This window comes from Diadema setosum, chromosome 9, assembly GCF_964275005.1.
Source record: "Diadema setosum chromosome 9, eeDiaSeto1, whole genome shotgun sequence".
NCBI lineage: Eukaryota > Metazoa > Echinodermata > Echinoidea > Diadematoida > Diadematidae > Diadema > Diadema setosum.
This window is the reverse complement of record NC_092693.1, coordinates 40,112,999-40,140,593: the sequence shown is the minus strand read 5'-3', so window position 1 is coordinate 40,140,593 and position 27,595 is coordinate 40,112,999. Positions and strand designations below refer to the sequence as shown.

The 27,595-nt window shown below is 38.9% G+C and overlaps 1 protein-coding gene across 1 annotated transcript; it reads left to right on the top strand.

Moving 5' to 3' along the window:
• Positions 1-2,274: 2,274 nt before the first annotated feature.
• LOC140232667 (uncharacterized) lies at positions 2,275-26,007 on the top strand. Its single transcript, XM_072312773.1, has 18 exons — positions 2,275-2,354; positions 6,195-6,348; positions 7,359-7,581; positions 8,503-8,893; positions 9,465-9,594; positions 10,077-10,150; positions 10,633-10,696; positions 12,150-12,401; positions 14,668-14,817; positions 15,214-15,341; positions 15,900-16,165; positions 16,399-16,517; positions 16,891-17,071; positions 17,519-17,686; positions 18,505-18,646; positions 22,748-22,837; positions 23,580-23,749; positions 24,438-26,007. Exons 1-18 carry the CDS (start codon positions 2,307-2,309, stop codon positions 24,607-24,609), a joined length of 2,922 nt encoding a protein of 973 aa, XP_072168874.1. The 5' UTR covers positions 2,275-2,306; the 3' UTR covers positions 24,610-26,007.
• Positions 26,008-27,595: the final 1,588 nt, after the last annotated feature.

Sequence of the window (27,595 nt, the reverse complement as noted above, 5' to 3'; positions counted from 1 at the left end):
TCAGTTATGAAATTGACGACTTTTAGACAAAAGTGCCTTTATGTTCTATTTGGTCTTGAAATAATTGATTGATTATTTGTTGTTTGTTTGTGTTTTTTTCTTCTTTTTTTTAATTGGCAGCCCAAGGAGGGGGTTTAAAACCCCGAAACCCTATTGTAGATCCGCCACTGCCCCCCCCCCCCCAAAAAAAAGAAAGAAATACTTCTTCAAATTATCATATTACAGAGTTGTATCTGTAGTAAACACTAACTTGTATAGCAATCAGTGTGGCATGACTCAGCGAAGGGCCGGCGCCACGTTGTGTGTGTGTGTGTGTGTGTGTGTGTGTGTGTGGGGGGGGGGGGGTTATGGGAACATTGGATCAGGGATATTATATGATGGAAGGGAAAGACATGCACAATGTGACAGTTAAAACTGTGTCAAAAAAGTCACAATTTTGATGCTATTTTCTTACCGAAATCGGCTGACAAGCCTCACAGTTTTTCATGCCACTCGCTTAACAATATCGACTACTGAAAATTTTGCATTTTCAGTTATGAAATTGACGACTTTTAGACAAAAGTGCCTTTATGTTCTATTTGGTCTTGAAATAATTGATTGATTATTTGTTGTTTGTTTGCGTGTTTTTTCTTTTTTTTTAATTGGCAGCCCAAGGAGGGGATTTAAAACCCCGAAACCCTATTGTAGATCCGCCACTGCCCCCCCCCCCAAAAAAAAGAAAGAAATACTTCTTCAAATTATCATATTACAGAGTTGTATCTGTAGTAAACACTAACTTGTATAGCAATCAGTGTGGCATGACTCAGCGAAGGGCCGGCGCCACGTTGTGTGTGTGTGTGTGGGGGGGGGGGGGGGGTTATGGGAACATTGGATCAGGGATATTATATGATGGAAGGGAAAGACATGCACAATGTGACAGTTAAAACTGTGTCAAAAAAGTCACAATTTTGATGCTATTTTCTTACCGAAATCGGCTGACAAGCCTCACAGTTTTTCATGCCACTCGCTTAACAATATCGACTGCTGACAAGCAATATAAGTCAAACCCTATTATTTTCTGGGGGAAAAAAATGGGGGGGGGGGGGGCTGGCCCCACTGCCCCACTGGGGCTTATCTCGTCTTAAGTCTTTATAATCATGGCAGGTACCTAATGTTCATATTTTTTTGAAAGAATATACAGCATGATTATTATAATATTACGATGTACTATGATTTCCAACTTCTTTTCAATCATTTTGTTTGAAGAAAAATGAGAATGAAATACTGAGTAAATGAATCGCTACCATAACACCTCAAGTGTCACAAAAATGCTGCAAGAACTTGATTGGACCACGCTGTTCCAGCGTGAGTAATCTTACTCATTTTCAGCACAGGACTATAGTCAGGGGCGGATCTAGGGAGGACCGCAACCGGCGCACGCCCCCCCCCCCCCTTTTATTTTTTGTTGAAACAAAAGAAATAAAAAGAAAAATGGGGGGAGGGGTGCGTGCGCCCCCCTTTAATTTTGTAAACACGCCCCCTCTTTACGGAATTCCTGGATCCGCCCCTGATAGTATCAAACAGGTTGCTCAGCTGACGAGAACCTCGCAACCACATTCCTATCAGGTACCATACTCGAGAACTGAATCGCATCGCCATTATTTTGTTCTTTCCAAGAACTGTAAGGAACTGGCATTCCCTGTCGTCAGAAATTGTTTCAGCGCCATCTGTGAATCATTCCGAAACCGACTAACGGTTGATCACAGTGGCTAGTTATTTTCTTCAAATTTTCTATGTGCTTGTAAATATCTGTAAATAAACTGTATTATATATGTAAATAGCACAGTCTGCAAGAATCTTCAGCCTATTGAAGGAGGCAGACTTAATCAGAAGAAGAAGAAGAAGAATTATTGAATTGAATTGAATTGAATTGAATTGAATTGATTTGAATTGATTTGAATTGAATTGAATTGAATTGAATTGAATTGAATTGAACTGAATTCGTTTTGGCAATGGTCGGCGTTTCATAGACAGATTATCCTAGTCTGGTAAGCGATTCAGCGCAGACTCCATTATACTAATATTACATACAAGAGACACAGTGATACCTGTCATGTCACCTTTTTTAAGTGTTAGGCAAACAGGGTAACAGTCAGACCATCGTATTCCTTAATGATCACATAAATTTATGTTAAATCGGGTAACCAGTCGTGAGCTGATTTTTTTTTTCTCATTTTGCTTGCACAGTTACATACTATACAAAGTGTTTCGATATGCAGACTAGCATTTGAAATTCTTGCGTTCGTTTCGACGAGACGCCCCGAAAAATGCCTGGGAAGAAAGAGAAAAAACAAGATAAGAAGAACAAGCCACTGGTAAGATTGATCTCAATACTTACGATTCTTTGGCACATAAGTTGATTATTACATGATATCGATTTGGACTGAAATAAAAGTGTTTAGGTAACAAAAATACCCGTTGCTAGTCGAGCCTTCGAACCGCGTCATGTTCCTAAGCAACACCGATTTCATTTATGTAGTCCCACGTGTTACGATTTATGTCAGGTTCGCTAATGAGACATGCATGTATGATGGGGGTTGTGTTTCCGGACACTTAAGAAGTTGAGATTTAGATGAATTTTTCACATTGCCATTCTCAATAAAAATATTCCAATACACAATGATGAGGTTCTGAAAATGATACTTAATAGTTCTTCCAAAGCAAAGCGAACAAAATCATTTTTTGTTGTAATTAGAGAACTTAACGAACTGAAACCCTTGCAAATATATTTTGAACGTTGTAGCCAGCCTCCGTGTATTGTCTATGGGAATGGATTAACACTGAAGTTTGTTGTTTCTGACCTAAACACGCGCACTCACGAGTTTCACATCGCGCGTGTGATAGAATATTGCGCGCTTCTTCTGGTTGACAAATCATGAAACAAATTGCCAAATTCTGCTTTAGAGAAGTTACCTCAAAAATTGGTATAAATATTTATTCAAAAGCCACTGTATTTTTTATGCTCATTTTATGGGATTTTATTGTGTTTGTGGAAGAAAATTTTTAGTCTGGTCCTACAACTTGTCCGGTCCGACCACGTATAGTGATATAACGTTAGAATTTTAGAAAGCAGAGATAGCGAGCGAGAAAGCCAGTTAATATAGACAAAGTCGGACAAATAATTCAAGTACATGTAGAACTACATGTATTTAGGGCATTATCGTGAAATAGTCCACCACTCCATTCACCGCCATTCATTTCGTCGTGTAATACTAATAGGCCTAGCTTAGGCCGACTGCTTTCAACCTCCATAGACTTTGCACATATGATATGGTCTAGTGAAGACACACACGCACAACAAGAGGGGACTGATCACGATATCATGATTTAGAGCCTAGCCCTATTTAGTTTACCATTCAGAATTAGGGTTTCTGCAGGTTCTGGCAAGAGAACCAGCCAGTTCACAACACAGTGCCACACACGTGCAGACACGGCACCGTCAGGGACTTCGGCTCGAACAGTAGCTACAGCTGAGATATCCAGAAGCAAGGAGGTCCTAGGGACCTACTACAAAAAAGGTTGGATCACAAGGTGCTAGGTTGTAGGTGGGACCCATCTTTTATTAAGGACCATTTTGTTTTAAAGGTTTCCCATCTCTTGCCAAAATTTGACCGAACGCAAAAGCATAGAAAATAGGCTACCTATATGAAGCATAGCCATAGGTTTCTGCATGTAGCTGGAGTGGTGGTCAAATTTTGGATGGCGCTATAAGATATTGTTGAATTTGGGTGACTTGTTGCTTTTGATCTCTAACGTTACTTTGTTTTTGGATATCTCTGCCATTTCAAAACCAATCGATTTTCATCAAATAAACTTTGAATTCTTCTTGGACATGTAATTTGTATGCTCTTAGATATTTTATTTGTGGTTTCTAATCATAAAAGTTAAAGTCTGAATACCATCCCTTTAAAAGAACACACAATCTAGTTAAAGAGGATATTTTCGAGTGATTAATTTTTTGTGCTCAGCTTGGTAAAGTAAGTTTAGCATGTTTTAATTCTGCGGAATCAAGACATTAACTATGTAGGTAGGGCCCTACTGGAACACATAAGATGCAAAAATATTTGTGTGCTTTTATTCTTGCGCTAGCTTCTGGTTGCGCGAAATAACACAAAAATTTCAACACCGTGAAAATGTCCACTTTTAGTTTTACAGTAGGCCTATATCACATCACAGCATCAGTCATCAAACACCCATGGCCATGTTCCATCATTTGTTTTAATTCTAGTCTACCACAGCAAAGTCAGTTTAGATCTACTGGTAGACTTTCTGTATAGACCCTGCTATGGTACAGTGTGTAGGGCAAGACAGTTTATCTAGTATGTTTCAGTGTGTACAGTATATGACTGTGACTTCTGGTTGTGTAGTGCCCAACCTACATTTGATTTAGACTTGTAGGCCAAGGCTGCTCTCCTGTAAATTACCCTGGTTGAGCTGAGAGCATGGAATGAGGCTCTCGCACTGCATTGATCAGTGCATCAGAATTATGGTGTCTGTATCCACCATATCCTAGACACTTTAGGAAAGAGACAATAACATGAAATCATTTGTGAATCTTTTATGAAAAGCACTGGCAGCTGGAAACATTACTGACTGTCAACTGTTGAGTACTATATTTGGGATTCACAATTAAAACTTATTGTGGATCTTCAATGAGAAGCCTATACATTCTTCTAGGAAGTGTAGCAGTCATTTTGCAAAGCTAGATAAACACAGGTCTTCCCAATATAGTCCATCATGTGTGCCCTACTGAATCATGAAATTCTCCTTAACAGATTGGAGACTAATTTTGGTCTTACGGGAACAGTCTTGAGATGGATTGCATCTTACTTACACGACCGCCACCAGATGGTTACTGTGAACGGTGCATTTTCTCAGTCGTTCCCTCTTAGACATGGTGTCCCCCAGGGGTCTGTGGTTGGTCCTTTACTATTTCTTCTATACACAGCCCCTCTGTCTTCAGTAATCAACTCTCATAACGATATTTTACATGTTATGTATGCCGACGATACTCAAATCTACATAATCATACAACCAAATACCCAAGTCGAAGCACTCTGCAAACTTAGTAGATGCGTTGATGATATCAAGCAATGGTCTCACGATAATTATTTGAAATTGAATTGTGTTAAATCGGAATTTTTATATGTTCATTCTCAGTTCAGACGGGGTAGCTCTCTAACAGAATTTTCCTTTGAAGATAGTACTATCCCCATCTCTCAGTCCGTCAGAGATCTCGGAGTTATTGTAGATAAGCATCTGAACTTTCAACAACATATTAAGAATTCATGTCGTTCTGCTGCTTGGGGTATTTGTAAAATTGGTAAGATACGTAAATTATTGGATCAGTCTTCCACAGAATGTCTCATTCACGCATTTGTTTCCTCTCATCTTGACTACTGCAATTCCCTTCTTGTTGGTCTCCCTGCTTCAAGTACTGCACCACTTCAAAGAATTCAAAATACAGCTGCTAGGCTTGTGACCCTTACAAAAAGATCTGACCACATTACTCCAGTTCTCCAATCCCTCCACTGGCTCCCCATCCATCAACGTATCACTTTTAAAATCCTCCTTATTGTTTACAAGATATGTAATAATCTTGCCCCATCTTATCTTAAAGATTTAATTTCCTTCCGCTCCTCCACTTCAACCCGTTCTCTTCGTTCTTCCTCCGCTCTCCAATTATCACGTGGTCCCCGCACCTGTACACGTTATGGTGATAGGGCCTTTTCAGTTATTTCCCCACTTCTTTGGAATGAACTCCCGTTTTATATTCGTAACGCTGAAAATGTTGATAGGTTTAAGTCATTGTTGAAAACTCATCTGTTTACACAACCTTAATTTTGCTGTTGTTGTTGTTGCTGTCGTTATCATAATATGTACATAATGCTGTATTTTGTTTTATCGTTATATATATTATTTTTCCCCGATTTGATGCACTTAGAAACATCAGTATTAAGCGCTATATAAATGTTATTCATTATCATTATCATTATCATTACTGAAATATTCTTAGATATAATTATAATGGAACTCACACTTGTCTACTCAGTGATTTATAAAACGTTAAATGTGTTTGGTTAGAGATGTGTACAGTTAATGTTCTATTCTATCTAATATTACAATCTCCTATATATTTTCTTTGTACAACATAGTCCCATATTGGGACAGCGCTGTTCCCGCGGGCCATGTTTGCTGCTGTGCCGAGGTCCCCTGAGCCTCCCAAGCCACCCACTCCCACAGGGAGTCGGCCTCCATCAGCCCTCTCCACTGCTATCATGGATGCAACATTTGTTGGCAGAGCAATAGGTATGATGTAACACTTTCACAATACTCTAGAATGGGATCATGGACAATACAAAAGCAAAATAGTGAGAAATTCTATCCCTATAAAAATCTGCAATTTTTAGATATTCAGAATGTTGCAATCAATAGTAAAGTTTGTTTTTTTTTAAAGTAATTACAAGTATCTTCTTGTCGATATAACAATGGAAGTTCATGAAATATGAGAAAAATAGGCTTGCTATGAAATGGTCGTGTTAAACCCCATTATTTCTTCTGTGTGAAGTTTTGAGACACATGTTCTGGGCAGTGAACAGGCAGGTAGGATCAATTAGGTTGACTGAAATAAAGTTGTTGTTTTTTTCAAAAAGAAAGAGGGGATTTGTACTTTCACCTTCATTAAAAGAGTTGATTTTAAAGAAAACCTTTATTCAATTGAAAATTGTATGGCTGGCAAATGACAGTGTCAGTTCAGAGTACAGACTCTTGGACTTATATATAAATTGCTTCTTGATTGTTGTACTATTCTTTTGAGGGGAAATATTTTTAAACATTCATAACTATCTGCATGATGTATTGCTTTGATTGTATTGTCATGATGATGTTTAAAAGAAGAAATAATGGAAGCAGGCATGGTAATGGCATAGTGGAATGCAACAGAAGAAAGTGACAAAAGATGTGAGTTGTCCAGTTAAAAGCATATCAGAGAAGATATAGTTTATGGGTTTGGTAATGCAGTTTGAAGAGGACTGTCATGTTGTAGGGAAATTTGAAAGTGGAAAATGCTATTTTATTGGTATGAAATGTTTTTGGTACCAGTAGCCTTTTGAGAAATGAGTAGTCAGTGATCAAAATTTCAGCCCTGTTGAGCCAAGCGATGAAATACTGTCCTACTGCCAACTGTCAAGCACCACTGAGAATTTAATTTTCCATATGATGACGACAAGAGGACCATAAGCACTTGTTGACTTTATATTGACACAAATTGATATTAGTATGGAAATGTGTGACTTTTGTTCACCTTGATATCTAAGCAGCAAGTCCATCACCAAACAGCACTCTGAGGACAACAGGAGAACTGTCTAGGCGTGTTGAAGGACCAGAGGAAGCAGAGTTCCAGCGAACTGTGGAGAACACCAGTATGGCTCACAGTAGCATGTATGACTATGGTGACAGTGAGGATGAGGATGATGATGATGAGGATCTTGACATCATGGGGACGAGTCGGAATCACACTGCTATGGACTACGATGACCCTGGGTATGATGTAGAAGCAATCAATATTTTTTGTTTTGGATTGTTTGTTTGTTTCTCATCTCACTGAATGAGAAACAAATAAATGTCCAAAAGAATCTTGAAGTTGTCTTCCACAGGTACAAAGCTGAAATATGGCTAGTATTGTGTGAAATTGAAATCAACATTGCATTAAAAGATGAGTATTTTGCTATGGACAAAAAGAATAGATATTTGGTGTATTTTGATATAAAAATTGTTATATTGCAAGTCAAAGTGTTTTTCTGTCATTTAAAAAGTTGGAGTCATAAAAGTGAAATGTGATACTGTCTTTATTATATTTCCTGTTTTGTAACTTTTGTAGTAAAAGGGTGTGATTTTACTGCTCCAGTTGCCCCATGTAATATCTAAATGATTTCAGGAAAAAAAAAATGGGCATCAAACAAGAAAACCAAAGTTCTGTGAGTAGGTGCTGTGTGATTTATGTACAATACTGGTTGCTTGGATGGAGACTTCATCAGGCTCTGCACAGATTCCTTCCAAGTTGAACTGTGTAAATTGCACCACATCAATTAGAAGATGAGTTGAAATCAAATGTTGTTATACAGAAATGGCAAATCTGGCACGTCTGCCAGTGGCATAATGTGATTTGTGATATTTTTCATGCAAAGGCATGATTAATGCTTTCCAGAATCTGATTCATAGAACAAACAAAATTATGAAATGTGATATTGTGTCCCTTCATGTCTACACTGTGAGTGAAAAGGGATTCTGTAGAATTTACTAATTGCTCCTGAATAAGTTTCTAAATTGGAAAAGAAGCCTAGCAAAGGGAGAAGTCTCAATATTGCTCTTGATAATATATGATTCAACATCTTTCATTTTTTTTTTTTTTTTTTTTGGTTGCAGTCAGGCTGATTTGAATTCTCCTTTTTAATCACTTAACAGCTATGCAAAGGTTGGTGACATACAGGATATGCTTGCAGAGAATAAGCGTGGTACCATCTCTAACCGTGCTAGGTTAGACACTCCTCCCATGTCAGATGATGAGGTCAACTCTCCAATGACAACAGATCGCTCAGGGACCACCAGCAACCGTTTGCTACAGGACTCCAGTGAGCTGCCTGGTACCAGCACTAGAAGTCTGTCAGCTGGTCATCTAGCTCAGGTCAAAGGTCAAGTAGAAGAAGATCCTCAGGAATATGAAGTAGATGGCAGAAAACAGTCGGGGAAGAAGAAGGCAAAGAAAAAAGGAAAAGAAAAGAAGAAAAAGAAGGCCGGAAAGACAGCTGATACAGAGGATGATATTGAGGCTCTGTATACACAACCTGTGAAGAAGGTGATGAGAAATCCAGTAAATTATAAAACCACAGATATAGGGAAACAAGATATCATTCATAATAAACCACCTTATTATTTGATATCATTGTGGTGTGGTTGCAAAGTCATAAGCTAGAAAACACGATACATCTTTAGAATTTATGATGGTAAGTTCAGTGGTGTTGGTCAGCGAAATATTGATTTAAGTAGGTCATGTAGGACAACAGATTATGAGAGAGAGAGGGGAGAGGAGAGAAAATACATGTATACAACATATAGACAGCTTAGATCTCGTTCATATGTCAAAACATTTTTTTTTTTCTATTTGATACCAGAGCCCTCTTTTATGAAGAGTTTAAATTGATTATATTGTTGATTTCAACTGTAAGTCTATGGCAGCCTGTGTGCATGGTAAGGAAATTTAAGATTGATTTTATCTTTTGATAAAACGGGGCCCAGACATGATAACTGTAATTATGTTGTAACTTTTGTCATAACATCTCAAACATGGCATCTTGATTACTATCTTCAAATCAAAGCCTGCAGTCAGTGGTGCATAAGCTCATTCCTTTTTACTGATCACTTTTCAGCTGGTAGAAAGAGAACTCTCAAACCATTCCAACAGCAGCAGTTTGACCAGAGTGACCAGTCCAACAGCTGATGACTTCTCCGACCTAATTTCTCCGCCTCCGCCTTGGAAGAAAAATGTTCAGTCCCCAGGTATAACATTACACACTTCAGTTCATTTCAGATGCATTGTTGCCCTAGCATAATAACCCACATATCTTTGGATCACCTGTAGTTTCAACACAGTGTTGGCTAGATGAGAAATATCAGTAATGTCTATTACACTAAATCCTTAGCCACTGACTGCCATTGAATTCAAGGAGGGATTAAAGCAAATGAAAGCTGATATTGCCTCAAAGCTTGAATGTTGAGTGAAAACACCTGTCAGAAAGTGATCAGTATTCACAGATCCTCACCAGTCTCAGTGTGACAAAATGTAAAAAACCCTTGGCTGTCTAATTAAATTATTGGTTTGGGCATGATGAAAGCACTATGGCAGGATAGAACCCACTATGTGGTAGATAAGTTTGCAGACTACAATCAGGATTGAAGAGCCTGATTACTCATCGTTTGGAATTCCTTTTTGAGAATGCATTTTAGATGGTTGATGTTCAACTTATCATTCTGATTGACAGGTCGAGAGGTGAAGGATGTGCTGTCTGGTAGGAGTAAGACGTCTGGGAGGACACAAGAATTAGTTCAGGAACCAGTAAGTAGTGGTCTTACAAGAATTGTTTCAGGAGCCAGTAAGTAGTGGTCTTACACCCAGCTAAAGACAAAGATCTCTTACCAAATTCGTGTTTCTGGAGAGGTACAAGGAAGCAGGAATATGGCCATTTTTTGTTACTGAATAATCACAAAGTAAACAATGTAATAGAAAGAAAAATGCCATTAGTGTTTGTTGTCATTGTCATGCATTCATCTGTTTAAATGCTTTAAAGGAATTTGTTTTGTCATTTAAAGGTTTTGAAATGATGAAAAATCTTAGCTGTTTGAATTCGAGTATGTTGGTCTTGCGCTTGTGCTATGCCAAGAAAGAATTATGTATAACAGGTTAAGTCATTTTTTTATCATAAGAAAATTAAACAATTGGCAATGAAAAGCTGTGCTGGTAAGGAGCTAGCTAATCATTTCAGGTTAGCTGTTTCTTCTACCTCCACTCACTCAACGTTCCTTCTCATCCTATTTCAGGTGATTCAACAAGTCAAAGCTACTAACATCCATCACGCTCCACCAACACATATCCATGATAATGGTATGCCATTTTCTGTCTTATCATAATCAGATCAGTCGTAATCAACCAGAGAATTACTGTATACACCAAATATTTCGCAAGGTTTTTATTTTCACGAATTTCGCGAGTCAGCTGCTATTCGCGAAATTAAAAACATGCGAAAATATCAACTCTGATCCTGATATGAATGTGACGTACGCATACACATTTCTCCATTCAGTACAAGACTCCACGATCGCGAATTTAACAACTCGCAGAATTGTCTGGAAGTCTTGATTCGCGAAAATTTAGACTCGCAAAATATATGGCGTATACAGTAGTTTTTTTTTGAAATTTCTAGTGCTAATGGAAATGTTGTCATATAAATGCTAAACCTGCTCACAAATATGCAAACAAAGCAAACAAATCCATCCATGAACAAGATGATAATTCTTTAAAGGGAAGGTAAACCCAAAGAGCAATGTGGATTGAGTGAAAGCAGCAACATTAGTAGAACACATCAGTGAAAGTTTGAGAAAAATTGGACAATCGATGCAAAAGTTATGAATTTTTAAAGTTTTGGTGTTGGAACCGCTGGATGAGGAGACTACTAGAGGATATGACGTATGAGTGGACAACAATACAAAGAAAATATAAAGGATATTCAACAAAAATTCACTTTTCTAGAATTATGAAAGAGCAGTGGACCAACCGCTTTCAGAAAGCAGGGGGAATAATTGCTACCCTTAACATATGTCAATATCAAGTTGATGGAATTTGTAATTTTCATGAAAAATGGATTTTTGTAGTATTTTCTTTATATTTTCTTGATATTGTAGTCCACTCATACGTCATAACCTCTAGTAGTCTCCTCATCCAGCGGTTCCAACACCAAAACTTCAAAAATTCATAACTTTTGCATCGATTGTCCGATTTTCTTCAAACTTTCACTGATGTGCTCTACTAATGTTGCTGCTTTCACTCAATCCACATTGTTCTTGGGGTTTATCTTCCCTTTAACCAATGTTCTTGTCAAAGAGTAATGGTATGATTGTGTCATATGTATACTTGTATAGTTATCACATGTTACATATTGTATGTAATTTGATTTGATGTGATGCTGCAATCAAGTGAATATCAATTTCCTTCCTAGGACAACAAATATCAAATATTGATTGTAAAATAAAGACAGCAGAGATGACAGTACCCAGTAGTTTTCTGTCCTGGCATTTTACTAAAATACTTTCCAACAAAAGAAACAGTCCACAACTGCTCAGTACATTCCAATCAGTAGATTATGTCCCCAAAAGCTTATCTGTCTCTAGTGTATACTAGAGGAGACCACAACATTATTAGAAACACAGACTGCTGCTACCTCAGTGCTCTATGTACACTCCTCACAAAGTATCATTTCTTTACCAGTCGCAGCATTCTGCTAGGATTGAAAAACATATTTTTCCATTGCTTAATATTGCTTTTAAATGGTTCATGACAGACACCTACAGCCACATAGACAGGAGTCAGGCTCTTAGCTCTTTGATGGAGGACCGCCTCCAGCGTACCAATGCTCGTTTGGAGCAAGAACTGGAGCTAGTGAAACAGGAGCGAGATGAGCTGCAGGGCTCCCTGGAGCAGCGGACCAGACAACTGATGGAGGAGAGGGGACGGAGCTCTGCACAGCAGCAACAGACATCTCAGGGCACATCAGCCATCAGGGCGGAGCTTAGGAGGACAACAGCACAGAATGGTGAGGGGTCTCCATGGTGACATCATTTTATCATCTTTGGTTTCTACTCTTCCATTATTTTACATCTCATCAAATGCTTTTCATGAGTACACTGTATATTGTATAAAATGCATGAGAACTTTTTATTTCAATAATTTCCATCAGAAAACTTGAAAATGAGTGACTGATATCAGAACAAAATCAACATATTATCATTTTAATGATTTTTATACCCCCGCCACTACCCCCGGCACATGTAGTGTGAAGGGGGTATATAGGAATCACCGTGATGTTGGTCGGGTGGGCGGTCGGGCGGGTGGTCGGGCGGGTGGGCAGTCGGTCTGTTGCAAAATATTGTGTCGCGAACTCCTCCTACAGTTTTGAAGCAATTTAAATGAAACTGTGGGTAAATAATGATATTGAGTGTTCGTCGGACAATGTGTTGCCATGGTAACCATAATTTGTCAATCAGTTGCAATAACCATAATTTTACCAAAACCTTGTGAATTGAATAACTTCCATAGTATTTAAGCAATCAATTTCAAAATTGGTATCTATGATGATCTATAGACTGCGTTATGCAAGACACTCTATGTGTTTGTACTTGACAAAGCGTTGCCATGGTAACCACATGTTTTCTTCGATCTTCAAAATCTTGTGGAGTGAATAACTTCCACAGTTTTGAAGCAATTGAAATCAAATTTGGTAGGCATTATGGCCTTGAGGCATAGATGTGGAACACATAATTTTTGTGTTTGTCGGACAAAGCATTGCCATGGTAACCATCATTTTACCAAAACCTTGTGGATTGAATAACTTCCACATCATTCAAGCAATTAAGGTCAAATTTAGTATGTATGATGATCGGGAGGACCTGGTGTAGTTTTGCAAGACACCAAGGTGTTAAAGGTGCATGGTCCCGGTGTTTTAGTCAAATGTGTACGCGGGCGCATGGCGCAAGTTTCCTATAGAGACCTACGCTATCGACTTCTCTTTGGCGCTTACGCTTTGGCCCACTTTCCCGAGTCCGAAGAAGTCCGATTCACTGTAGTCAGTGGTCCGATCACAGTTCGGCTCATGATTCGGCTGAGGAGGATGACAGCTTAAGCAAACTTCTTTTGTGATGTCATAATAACAAGCACATATGCACGCACCCTGGCATTACTACAGACTGCGCGATGCGCAAAGAAGACAACAAAGGCAACGTTACTTAGCAACACCTACGCACTTTACTCTTGATGACAGCTCAACTTCGGTAACCTTCGTATCAATGCTAATGGTGATCGGCAGTATCATGAACAGCGCCATCTATACCACCGGAACTATGCCCCTTTAATATAAGAAAAATGTGTTGCCATGGTAACCACTCATTTTTGTATCAAATTGAACCATTTAATCTATGAAGGTGAAATTTGGTGTGTATGATGCTCTTTAAGTGTAGTTTTGCAAAATGTCCTTTGTATTTGTATCGGACTATGCGTTGCCATGGTAACCGTATGTTTTTTTTTTTTTTAATCCTGTGGAGTGAACTTCTTCCACAGTTTTCAAGCAATTGAAACCAAATTTGATAGGCATTATGGCCCTGAGGTATAGATGTGGAACACATAATTTTTGTGTTTGTCACACAAACCGTTGCCATGGTAACCACAATTTTACCAAAACCTTGCAGATCAAATAACTTTTCCATCATTCAAGAAATTAAAGTCAAATTTAGTATGTCATGATCTAGAAGTGTAGTTTTGCAAGACACCAATGGGTTAGTTTAAGGAAAATGTGTTGCCATGGTAACCACTCATTTTTGTATCAAAATAAATCATTCAAGCTATGAAGGTCAAATTTGGTGTGTATGATGGTCTTTAAGTGTAGTTATGCAAAATGTCCCTTGTGTTTGTATCAGACAATGCATTGCCATGGTAACCACACTTTTTACCCAAACCTTGTGGAACTCAGTGTCAACTCTGTAATTGTACAGTAAACTAAAATTATTCTGTTTCCAATTCGACAAGTGCACAAACTTGGTATTAACGTCATTACCCTCATGACATCACATACTATAAAGCGACACTAGGGGCGGGGGTATTAATCACCGGTTCAGTGATAATTCTAGTTTTTTTTTTATTACATCAGACATGAGCATGTATGAATAATCAACAGTGTCAGGCAATATTTGTATTCGTTTAAGTGCTATTAATCTGTGTTAAGATCTAGCAAATGCTAGCAGAGTAAACATTTTCTCTCAAAATTTGCATGAGTTTGTATTATGTGTTTGCCTGTGTTTCATATTCAGCTGACCTACAGGCCCAAGTGACCGACCTGACCAGTATGTGTCAGCGGCAGCGAGATGAGAAACGTTCCCTGCAGGAGGCCAATAAAAGATTGCGAGCCGAGAACCAAGCTATGCTGGAGACTGAAGAGAAAACTAATGACCAGGAAGATGGTTAGCAAACATTCTTTTCATGGTCAATTTTATCAAACTGTTTTTGCGAGTGGACAAGATGAAACATTGATAACATTTCTCTACATTTTACTCATTTTATTTGCAGTATCACATATTGTAGCATGTTCTTCTATTCGCTGCAAGCAAGTCTATGTGTTATGAAAATATTGTAGTAATAATGTTTAAAATTCTGCCGTTTTTGGCATGTTATGTTTAGCTGTTGTCATTGATATACTCCTGGTTTCATTTCCTTCTGATTAAGTGTAGATTTCACATGAATTCCCTAGCAGCAAACATTTTATCATACCCTGAAATTGTTATCAAACATATTGAAAATATAAATGTAAAACGTGTCATTGATTTCTCTTTGCTTTCTTCAAATCCCAAACTTGTCAGGTGTCTACATAAAGCAACTCAAGGAGCAGGCTGAACGTGTGATCGAAGAGAACGAGGAATTGAAGAATGTCGTACACAAACTCAACATTCATCTCAGTCGATATCAAGCCAAATACTCTTCCCCACAAGTAAGCAACTTGTAACTTCAACTTGATTTCATTGTCAGATTCTATTACTAGTATCCTTGAGTAATATCAAAGGACAGCTGTACATTTTGATTCAGGCATTGATTGTTTTTTTTTTTTTTTCCTGGGGAATGAGAGAGAAACTAGTCTTTTTGGATCATATTCAATTTATTAAAAAAAAGAGAAATTCTCCCATGTGATATGAATCCTTGAATGAAACAAGAGAACTAGACATTATTTTGTAGATACTGACTGATAAAGTCACCTTTCTATTTCAACAAGTTTGTTACTTCTCCATATGATTCTTGACCTGCAGAGTGTCTTGGTCTACATCTTACACCCAGGTAGTCAGTTTGTGACAGTGTGATACATGCAAGTACGGCAAAGGTGTAATGAGACAGTGTGATGTCAACTGCTTTGTTGATATCAAGTGCTATTCAGAACCTAGTCCCTTTATCGTCGTCACTACCACCACCATCACCATCATCATTATCATCATCATCATCATCATTATCACCATCGTGATCATTGCCAATATCATGATTATTTATGTATGTCCAGAAGGGAGACCCGCCCGGTTTGCCGTCGAGGGGAAGCACCCCCCGCTGGCTGACAGACACCAAGTACCTGTCTCCCCTTATTGCTGCCTACGAGGAACAGCTGATGGAGAAGGAGGCAGAGATTGAGGCCAACCTTGAGGACATCCAGGAGCTAAGGAGGAATACTGAGGAGGTGATACGGGAGAACCAAAGACTCCATACCAAGAGACTTTCAGGAGGAGGAGGTGGAGGTAGGAGGGATGCTGCTCTCCATCAATCAGAGAGCTGGTGAGTATTATACTTCATAATTCCTTCAGGGATTACCTTGATACCTTGATCATTGTCATTCTCTAGTTGTGTTCAAATATAGTACTGAAAAGAGCAGATTGGTCACTGCACAGCCTGAACAGGAAAGAAAATCTACTCAAAGGATATTGTGATTAAGCAATACAGTGGAAAAAATAACAATTTGGTTATTGCAATCTAAAACCAGTTACATTGTTATGTACACTTTACCCCAGGCTGAGTGAGATGGAGGAACAGGCCAGACTGGTGTTGGAAGAGAACCAAGTAGTCCTGGAACAAGTGGATCTACAGCAGAGGAAGCTCCAGGACCAGCAAAGAAAACATACCCAAGAGAGTAAGGACTCCAGTCTCATGTTCTCAATAAACCATGGCGGCATTGGGTTCACTTGATTCATGTAGTCAATAAACGAGGGCACTATGGATTGAAAGGTATCTCGCAAAGTGTAGAGATGTAATGATGAGCCTGTCCATACTAAAAATGAATGCATTGTGTGTTCAGGTATTTAGGTCCTTGATTGTGGAATAAGAGGAGGTTTGACAGAAGGGACATCACATGTACAAAATATTTGATCATGCATGTATGCCACATGTAGGACCCAAACAACTTCTCAGTTCTCCAAGTACATCTTAGGTGCAAAGTGTCCATTCCATTATATCATTTTATGTAATCTAATTTTGTGTATTTTTTGTTCTTGTTTATATTCTAGCCATCAGACTAACTAAGCAGCTGGCTGCTTTGGAGTCTGAGAGAAGCTCTCTAGAGAGTGACCTTTCTGAGCTGCAAATGAAATATGGCGCCCTCAAGGACCAACATGAGAAAAGCATCAAGGAGCGTGAGAGTCAGATGCCAGTTGAGGAACACATGAATGCAGTAGCTGAATACAAAAGGTTAGATGTAAACCTTAGCAAGTTAACACCTCTTATTGTCTAGGTTGATAACAAATAACGGGTAGGTTACTTTGATATAAGCCTGAGGCCACACCCTTTGCCTACAGTATGAACACGACAAAGAAAGTATATCTTTTAGAATGTGGGGGACAAAGGCGGCTAATAATACAATTGCATAATAACGGCATTTTTGTGTGAGTGTGTTAGAACTGAACAGTATCACACCAGATTTTGAATCAAACTGACAAACAAACAAACGAACTGACAAACAACAGTTTATACTGAAGATAACTGCATATCCTCACTGTGAAGTTCATTGAATTGTAAATGTGCAAATGAAGGAGCTATATACATTGACTTGATAATCTAGTAGTTTTTATCACTGGTGGTAGAACTTTGACATTGGTATTCTACAAACTACTTCTGTGTCTGGGTTTATCCACTCAGGAGCATGCAGGACTTGAGGAGACAGACTGAGGCTGAGACAGAGAATACTCTGTCCAAACTGACCTCAGTGGAGGCAGAAAAGACCAGTGTGGTGATGAGACTGACCAGTGTCCAAACTGAGAATAGCCAACTGAAGGGAGAGATTCTTGCTCTGAACAAGGCCAACAAGTATGCTACCCATCCTGCCTCTCAACCATCAAACTTTTTTGTTTGTCGTCTTCAGTCATGATGAAAGCATCATCTCATTTCAATTATTGTTTGACTCAATCTATAACCAACATTTCTTGGTCAGTTAGTGTAAGTCACAAAGCTCATGGAGTTCAACTGTATCATGCTGTTGAAAGGAAGATAGTATTGGTGTGTGCTGTTATCATCTTTCTTTATGGTGTAAACCTTTCCAGCATAAATGTGCTCATGATTAGCCTTAATGGAGTCCCTGCATATTAACAAGTTGCAACTTCATCATGTGCATAAAACAGAGATACAGAATGGCATATTGCGTAGACAATATGGCCTGATACTCCACTCACACATGCAGGCGAGCAAGATATGCACGGTGACACGACATTTGCTCCTGCAACAATTGCTCCTTTGATATTTTCTCCAAGGACTCAGGATTAGGGTTAGATTTGTGATATGGTTTTAGGTTTAGTTTGATGTGAAGATTAGGATTAGGGTAGGGGCTATGTTTGTGGGTAGAATTTATGCTTGGCTTATCATGCAGATATTTCATGGGAACAATTGTCGCAGGAGCAAATGTCATGGAACCGATATGCACACACATAAACACACAACCAAGCAAGCAAGACAAACACAAAAGCCCAGATCCCATAAATGCAAAAATGCTGGTTCAACTAATAACTCACCTTCAAACCTTTGCTTGTGAGACTCGTATGTAGGTGTTACATTTTCCTGTATCAGTGTCAACATAGCCATCTTCATACCAGAACTGATTCCTGTTTCATTCTGTTCCCTGTCTATGGTAGGCGGCTGCAGCACCAGATGAGTTTGGTGGAAAGGGAATTGGAACACTCTCAGACCAGAGAGCTGGCTGCCAACCAACATCTCAATCGTGTCCTGGAGATTGCAGAACAGACTGCGGCAGAAAGAGACTCGTATAAGAAAATGGTTGGTTTCTCTGCTAGCTTGTCTTCCATACAAGATTAAACCAAAAACCTACCTTGCTTTCCTGTTTATTCCACATTTTGTGTTATTTGTAACCATCATTACCTATATGGCAGCTTTCAAAACGAGCAACTTAAAATTCAAAAATATTGTTCTCGGATAGCCATTGTAAATGTTAATATGTGATAATGATAAACATGAAAGCTCCCACTTGTGAGTAAATTGTGTGCACACAATCTGTGTACCATGGTATGTGGGCCTATCAAACCTGTATAGTGTAATATATACCTTACTCTCTGATAATAAATATCATCAGTAGTGCTGGATGAGATCAATGGTCTCAGTCACATAGTGGATGTAACAAAGGGCATTCACAAAGATGTGGAACATGTAAAAGTGTTTCACTTCCAAACTAGTGTGGTTATTGAATTATTGTGTTAGTTTGCAGTGTGACACTCAAGATTGCATGTAATAGCATGATCCATTGTGTGCTCCAACCTTACAACTGTTAAACAATTTTTCACAACACACAAAAATAACATGACAAAATGTGTTCTCCTTCATCCAGCAAGTAGCTACACACAAACACAGCTAAATGCTAGAAAATGTTATGTTTAGGAAGAAAGATTTGCGGTGACACCATGTGTATGTAGTACTTAGCCGGATCGTTGTTTGGCAGAAGAGCCTAGAAAGAGGAGAAACGAAGAGGGAAGCGACATATGGGGGTTGTGAAGAGGGCAAAAAGTGAAGAGTGGGAGACAGTAATGGGCTAGAAGTTGAAGTTGCACTAGTGGAGACAGTAGAAAAAGGAACACAGAGAGTGGTAAGGAAGAATAGTGTGAGAATCAAGTAAGATGTTCGGACATCATTAGAAGGGGAAAGATGAAATAGAAGGGAAGAGGAAGAGGAAGGAGTTGAATGTTGGAGAATCATGGAGATAGGGGAGAGCAGTGAAGATTCATGAAACCAAGAGGAGAACGAAGTCGGCGAACAGTGTGGCTATGGAATGCGAGTCAATGGAGAAAGGACGAATAAGCCCTCGAAGGAGGGGTAAGTAGAGGAGAGATGAGAATATGTGGAGAGAAGGGGAGAGAGAGAGAGAGAGAGGGGGGGGGGGGGGCAATGAAAGGAAGAAGAAAAGAACAAATTGAAATTCAAGACGTAAGTTAGAGGGAGCTAGTGTGGATCCTATAATTAAATTCTGCGGAGGAGAAAAATGGAGAGGAAATTGATAACAGTTAAATCCTGAAAAGGTTCCTGTGGGAGAAATGCAAAAAATAAGAAATTAAAATAAGGTTAAAGTGTAGACCTGAGGAGAGAAGACAAGAAAAATAACCTGTAAAGAAATGTGTAAATTAAAACTAGTGGTCCTGAAAAGGACCGTTGGGTTGTATGGAAGGAAGAAATAAGAAAAAGAAGAAAGAAGAGAACAGAACAGAAAAGAAAAGATAAGTAGTGTAGAAACAGACAAAAGTGTAAGAGAGAGAGAGAGAGAGAGGAAAGAGAAATGAAACACTGAGTAAAGGTGCTAGTGAAAGTAGAGCAAGAAGTCTAGTTATAAGAATAACTAGGAGAACCGGGGAACTTGACGTTTCGGGCAGGTTGACTGCCCTTCGTCAGAAGTGAAGCGTGATCTGAGAAGAGGCGGGCTATATATGGAGAATGCGGACCTAGATGGAAGAGGTCGGTCGAGGCGGGCTCGCAGGCGGGCTGAGCGTCGGCTGTTGGTGGGGTGTTGCGGTCGTTGATGCATTCTATTGTTCTTGGAGTGTGTTGATGGAGGAGTACATCTGTGAGGGCTAACTTGGCTGTTGGTAGGTCGTGGCCGGAGATTGGAGTCCGGGTTAGTAGATGGGGTGGGTGCCGGTGGTGTGGAAGAGTTGTGTCGGTGAGGGCGTCTTCTGGAACCAGCGATAGGTGTGGTCGTGAGTGGAAGGCGCGGTTGACGTCGTGGGCGCTGTTGTGAAGAGGTGGGGGAAGAGATATGAGAGGAAGAAGTAGAGGGGGGAATGTGCTGTGGAGAGAGTGTGTTGTTGTTGTCATTGTTGCTGTTTGATTGTTTGTTAATGAGAGGAAGCCAGATGTTGTTGATGTGGAGTCCCGTATCCTGTGTAACAGTGTCGTGTGTGTGAATTTCTATGGCTTCTCTGATACGTCGTGTGTTCCAGTTTTTGATGGATGTGATGAGTTTGCTGTCTTCCCAGTTGATGCGATGTTCCGACTGTTGAGCGTGTTTCACGATGGCTGACTTTTCCCATTCCGAACGTCTGTAGCATGTTTTGTGTTCTTTCAGTCTGGTCTCTAGCGATCTCCCTGTTTCACCTATGTAGACTTTGCCGCATTCGCATGGGATACGGTAGACACCTGGTTGTTTGTGTTTGGGGTGCTTGTCTTTGTGTGAGTGCAATGAATTGTGAAGTTTGTTGGAAGATGTATGACGGACCTGGATGTTGGCGGACTTGAAGATGCATTGTAGTTTGTGCGAGGTGGCGCCGAGGTAGGGAAGATTTACAGTTGTGATGGGCTGTTCCTTGGCTGCTTGGTTGGGATGAGAAGGTGCTTGAGTGTTGATTTTGTGCTTGGGGTATTGGTTGATAGTGGTGAGTGTGTCTGTGATATGTTCGAGTTCTTGTCGAAGATGTTCTTTGTCGCTGATTTGATGAGCACGGACTCCAATCTCCGGCCACGACCTACTAACAGCCAAGTTAGCCCTCACAGATGTACTCCTCCATCAACACACTCCAAGAACAATAGAATGCATCAACGACCGCAACACCCCACCAACAGCCGACGCTCAGCCCGCCTGCGAGCCCGCCTCGACCGACCTCTTCCATCTAGGTCCGCATTCTCCATATATAGCCCGCCTCTTCTCAGATCACGCTTCACTTCTGACGAAGGACAGTCAACCTGCCCGAAACGTCAAGTTCCCCGGTTCTCCTAGTTATTCTTATAACTAGACTTCTTGCTCTACTTTCACTAGCACCTTTACTCAGTGTTTCATTTCTCTTTCCTCTCTCTCTCTCTCTCTTACACTTTTGTCTGTTTCTACACTACTTATCTTTTCTTTTCTGTTCTGTTCTCTTCTTTCTTCTTTTTCTTATTTCTTCCTTCCATACAACCCAACGGTCCTTTTCAGGACCACTAGTTTTAATTTACACATTTCTTTACAGGTTATTTTTCTTGTCTTCTCTCCTCAGGTCTACACTTTAACCTTATTTTAATGTCTTATTTTTTGCATTTCTCCCACAGGAACCTTTTCAGGATTTAACTGTTATCAATTTCCTCTCCATTTTTCTCCTCCGCAGAATTTAATTATAGGATCCACACTAGCTCCCTCTAACTTACGTCTTGAATTTCAATTTGTTCTTTTCTTCTTCCTTTCATTGCCCCCCCCCCTCTCTCTCTCTCTCCCCTTCTCTCCACATATTCTCATCTCTCCTCTACTTACCCCTCCTTCGAGGGCTTATTCGTCCTTTCTCCATTGACTCGCATTCCATAGCCACACTGTTCGCCGACTTCATTCTCCTCTTGGTTTCATGAATCTTCACTGCTCTCCCCTATCTCCATGATTCTCCAACATTCAACTCCTTCCTCTTCCTCTTCCCTTCTATTTCATCTTTCCCCTTCTAATGATGTCCGAACATCTTACTTGATTCTCACACTATTCTTCCTTACCACTCTCTGTGTTCCTTTTTCTACTGTCTCCACTAGTGCAACTTCAACTTCTAGCCCATTACTGTCTCCCACTCTTCACTTTTTGCCCTCTTCACAACCCCCATATGTCGCTTCCCTCTTCGTTTCTCCTCTTTCTAGGCTCTTCTGCCAAACAACGATCCGGCTAAGTACTACATACACATGGTGTCACCGCAAATCTTTCTTCCTAATCAACTTCACCATGCAAACCTTCAAACAACACATAATGTTATGTTTGTTTGGTTAATATGACCAAATATTTGTGTACATTTATGGCACAATCTAAATCACCTTATTTTGGTAATGTAAAATCACCCATTGTGGATGATGTTTAAATGTGAGAGGACATGAATGGCAGTTGTTTTCTTTTCCCCACAAGAACAGTTTATAAATTTTCTGTTTCTTTATTAGGCAAAGGCCCAGTCTCAAGAGAAGGAGAGAGCAGTGAACAAGATGATGGCTGGAAATGTAGCCATTGGTAGGATGGAAGAAAAACTGAGGGTGAGACAAGGATCAGTCCTGGGTCTTTACTTTTTTGCTTCTGTTTTACCTCTCAGACCACCCGACTATGTAGTACCATTAATGTACACTGGGAGGTATTGTCAGCAGTAATCTTGTTTTGTGACACTGTTAACTTCGGAGGATATTTTCCTTGGAATATGTTCTGTGGTTTTAGGGTTGTCAAACAATTGTAACAGATATACTTTTTCTATGAGAAAAAAAAATGCAATTTGAATAATCGTAAAGGTATTCTTCTACAGCAAACTCCTTCAGGTTACATAAGAAGATGGGTAGTTGATATTAGCTTTGCATGTATTAATGTTTAGATGAATTTTTCCCCTTATTTTGCAATGAGGAAGTTTAATGTTTAATCATTTCCTTTGAATTCCTGGAACACTAAAGACACTTTCCAGTCACCTTTAGATATAAGGGGATGTAAATTACAGCTGCAGTAAATGTCACAACGCTGATCTCAAATTCTTACGGTTGTATATAAGTCAGCTTGTTTTAAAGACATCCTCCATGCATCCACAAGTTAAAATCAGTGTCCAGTAAGTCCTTTTCAAGGTGACCTCATGATGCTTTGAGAGACTCCTATACGTACAACACAAATTTAAACTGCACTAATAATACCAGCCTGAGGTGGGCTCAAACAGAAGTGTGACAGGGCTAAACAGGTAATAAAACAAAATGAAAAAAAAAAAACAACAACTTTAAACCTGTATTGTAATGTTGTTTGCAGATGTACAAGCTGAGAGCTGAGAGTAAAGTGGAGGACGTCCTTTCACAGATGAAGGATCAGGATGAGCTGCACACATCTCGGTTAACTCAGTATGACCGAGAGATGAAACATCTTAGCCATCTTGTTAGAGAGAAGCAAGATGCTCTTGACTCTATCACAGCTGATAAACAGTAAGTGAAAGTCACATGTCCTATAGTAACTGTCAAACAGTTTTAAACATTGTTAGTGGCAATCTAAATTTTGATTTATTTGTCACCACTATTAAGATAGAGTCAAAGGCCGTGAAGCAAGCAACTGTGAGATTAATGGGCTCAAACCAGGGAACATCAATCTGATAATTAGAAGTCTTATCCACCGAGTCACGGGTCTCGTGACCATTTTTTTTTTCCCCTTCTTCTTCAGTTTGTCTCATTCTTTTAATTAAAGCAGTTAATGTGAATTTGGTTTACATGAAGTATGACATGATGGAATACATATGGTGTCAGGCAATACTGCATAACTCTTGTCATATTAAAATCTATTCTATGCTATGGTGATTGAAAATCAGTTTAAGTAGGCATTCACCTTGTTGCAGGTTCTGTCAAGCATTTTCACCAAGTTCCTTATCAGTTGTTATCAAGTAACATGTTATAGGGTACTGTTACAGGCTTTTTTGAAACAACATTATATGCACCACTTGATATGATAAACATAATTGTTATTTAAACTCATAATGTAGAATGTGAAGAGTTTCAATTTTTTTTCCAAAACTTCATGTAAACTTGACTTCAAGGTTTCCAATGTTTTTATCTCGGTCTTGATGTCAATCTCTCACATGAATCTAAGCTCCTCCCCTTCTCTTTGTCTGGATCATGACAGGAAAGTAGAAGAACAGTTGGAGGTTGTGTGGCAAAGTGCGACCCAGGACAACAAGAGGTTAAAGGCCAAACTAGACAGGTCACTGAGGTCATCATCAGCTGTAGACTCTAACTTACTTCCATTTGGATCAGACTCAGACAACAGAGGGCTATTGTCATCAGAGAGTGACTGACTGAATAAGTCCCTCCCTCCATTAGGTTTGGCCTTGTTTCACCTACGTCTACACTGCATTAAAGTGACAGGTTGAATATATATGGACCCTACATCAGTTGTGGTGTACAGATTGGGGTCTTTTACAGGAAAGATCTGAAATTTTGCAGATGCCAAGTTCTCAAACAGATTCAACATTATTTGATCAAACTAGATACAGTTAAAGGCCACATTATATGAGTGCAATTTTACATGTCATACTCTATTTCAGACATCTGTGACATGATTCATCCAGCTATGATACATAGGGCATATGACTGGTTAGATTTGGCAATAGATTGATACAGGCCAGTGGTTAGATATCAGGACATGATTCTCAAATGTTATTAAACATGAATCTTCCAGAATATGTCTGGAGTATTTAGGGCAATTATTTGAACAAAGATGTTGATCCCAGCTAGATACATAATTCACAGCACATGTAATGAATCGTTATACTAGTGAACTCAACAGTACCAAATTTATCTGTTTTGTATTTGTCCTCTTAAAGTGATATGAATCTCTCCTATCTATGCTCATTGCATCTAGCACACAACACACAAGGAGCAATCCATATGTGCCTCATGATAGGTTTTTTTTTATATTTGTTTGTTTGTTTGTTTGTTTGTTTTTAGTTTTAACAGGGTATATACTGAATCAGGTATAAAGTTAGAACATTCCGTTTCCGTCAAGCACCAATTTCATGTTTTCCATAGTTTTTACAAAGATTTGGCAAAGTCAGTGATGTATTAATGTGAACAAATCTTACAGTTTGAACAATTCCAAGATAGCAATCTGAATTACCTTTTTGTTCCTCATAACACACTGACTAAAGAAGCTAAAGAAGGATATGATGAGCAGTAAATATGACAAAGACAGTAAGCTAGACTTTTTTGATAATTAATTGCAGATTTAACACTCACATTGTACATGCATTTCCTTACCCAAAACATACAATGATGGAACAATTGTAATGAAACAGCTTTAAAAAGTAGAGAAACAGAAGACACCTCGTGTATAATGTGTCTAGTGGTAACCATTAAACTACGTAGGACAGAAGTAATGACAACCCTGTGGTTTGATAGTCATTTACTGACCACACTTTGATGATTTCAGTTAGTGTTGTGTGGAAATAGCAGTAAATCCTAGGGTTAATTCTTTAAAGTAACTCAACCACAACTGTCTGTAATACCCAGTGCGGGTTTGTTGGAAGAAGCTTCAGTCAGTCTGGGCTAAATCCATATGAAGGTTAGGCGCGAATGCTTCAGAGTCTTGCCATGTTTTATACAATTAGATACAATTAAAAGTGAGCTGGAATTTTAGAAATCAGGAATAGCAGGGATTCATTCTGAAAATTCTAAATCATTCATTTAATGAAAGAGCTAGAGGTCTATTTAACTCTTAACTGAGTGAGCTATTACAAGCAGATATTCTACCAATTCATTATCAATTTGAAAGTAAAGTAAGCACAAATCCAATCATACATGCATTCATGGCCGTGCAGTGTCTCTCTATATTCCACTATTACCAGTGCCAGAATTTTTTGTTCCAGTGAAACACTCTCCAATCATAATGTGACACAATCAGTGACATCTACCTCTGTGCAAAGAATTATCTTCCAGTTAATTGAGCTTCTAAGCAGGTAAGCCCAAATAGCATAACAGAACCATAACTCCGTATGTATGCCAAACACATTTTTTGAGGAACAAAAATGGTAAAAAGGACTGTAGGGAAGAACTAATCATACGATTTATTTACATCAAGTACATTTTATTTGGTCCAATGCCCTTGCTCACCTGAAGAAAATATTTGCCTGCCTTCTTAAATAATTGCCATATAATAATGTACATGTACTCTGTTTGCAGCATAGAGAATATGACAGTAATACATGTGATTTTACTTTTCATATGGACATGTAGTTCATGTGGAGTGTCCAGGGAACAGACGTATATATGCCAGGTACTGTAAAGTGATTACGATTTCAGAGAATTGCAGTTTCCATAGCTCTGTCATCAGTTTGCTAGTGCAGTCAAGTTTTAAATGTCTTAACTCTTTATCTGTACAAGTGTACATCAAGTTTGTTCAAGTGTAAGTGGTTTTCTGGAAAGTTTTAGCATTTGATGTCATCATTCTCATGTGTCAATTGCAGCCAAATGTCATGTTTAGCCTCTTTAGATATTATGATTTATACTGCACACGTGGGTGTGAACTAAAATTCAAGCATAACTTTTGTAAAAGAAACTTGTATAATACATTGCACACGTGGGTGTGAACTAAAATTCAAGCATAACTTTTGTAAAAGAAACTTGTATAATACATGTACCTTGTTTTGCAGCAACTCATTGTTGGAGTGCTGAATGCCAACATTTTCAATATGATTGTTTTACTCACCTGTTATATGTAAATGATAATAAACAATATTTAATCAGATTTATGAAGAAATTAACACAAAATCTTAAGAAAATATTAAAGAAATGAACTATTTGTTTTGTTACAAAATGAAAACAGTTTTGAATGGGAAGGCTGGCACCTTCCAATGTTTTGAATGCATAGTGTTACCATAGTAATTGAGACCATGTCTGAAGTACATGTGTAGGTCTTCTTTCGAAAATATTTACCCCGGTACTGAGTGATTTTTAACAACTTTCTCTCTAAAAAGATGTATCATTTGATATGACTAAGAAGTGTCAACACATATCAGCCATGGGAGTATGTCAGAGTGAAGTTAGGAGGTCATGATTTGGGAATCATGGTGGATTGTTTCTCACTGGATCAGGACAGGAGTTTAAAAAAGTTAACAAGTCAAGTAGATCTCTGGTTAAATCTGAGACAGGGAAAGGTGTAACTGACCGAGACCAGCTCCCAGGCTGTGCTATAGTGTAGTTATCCAATGTCAATTCCTTTCCACTAGACTGTAGTGTTACTGTTAGATAACACACACAAGTAGTTTATGATACTAAAAGCAATTT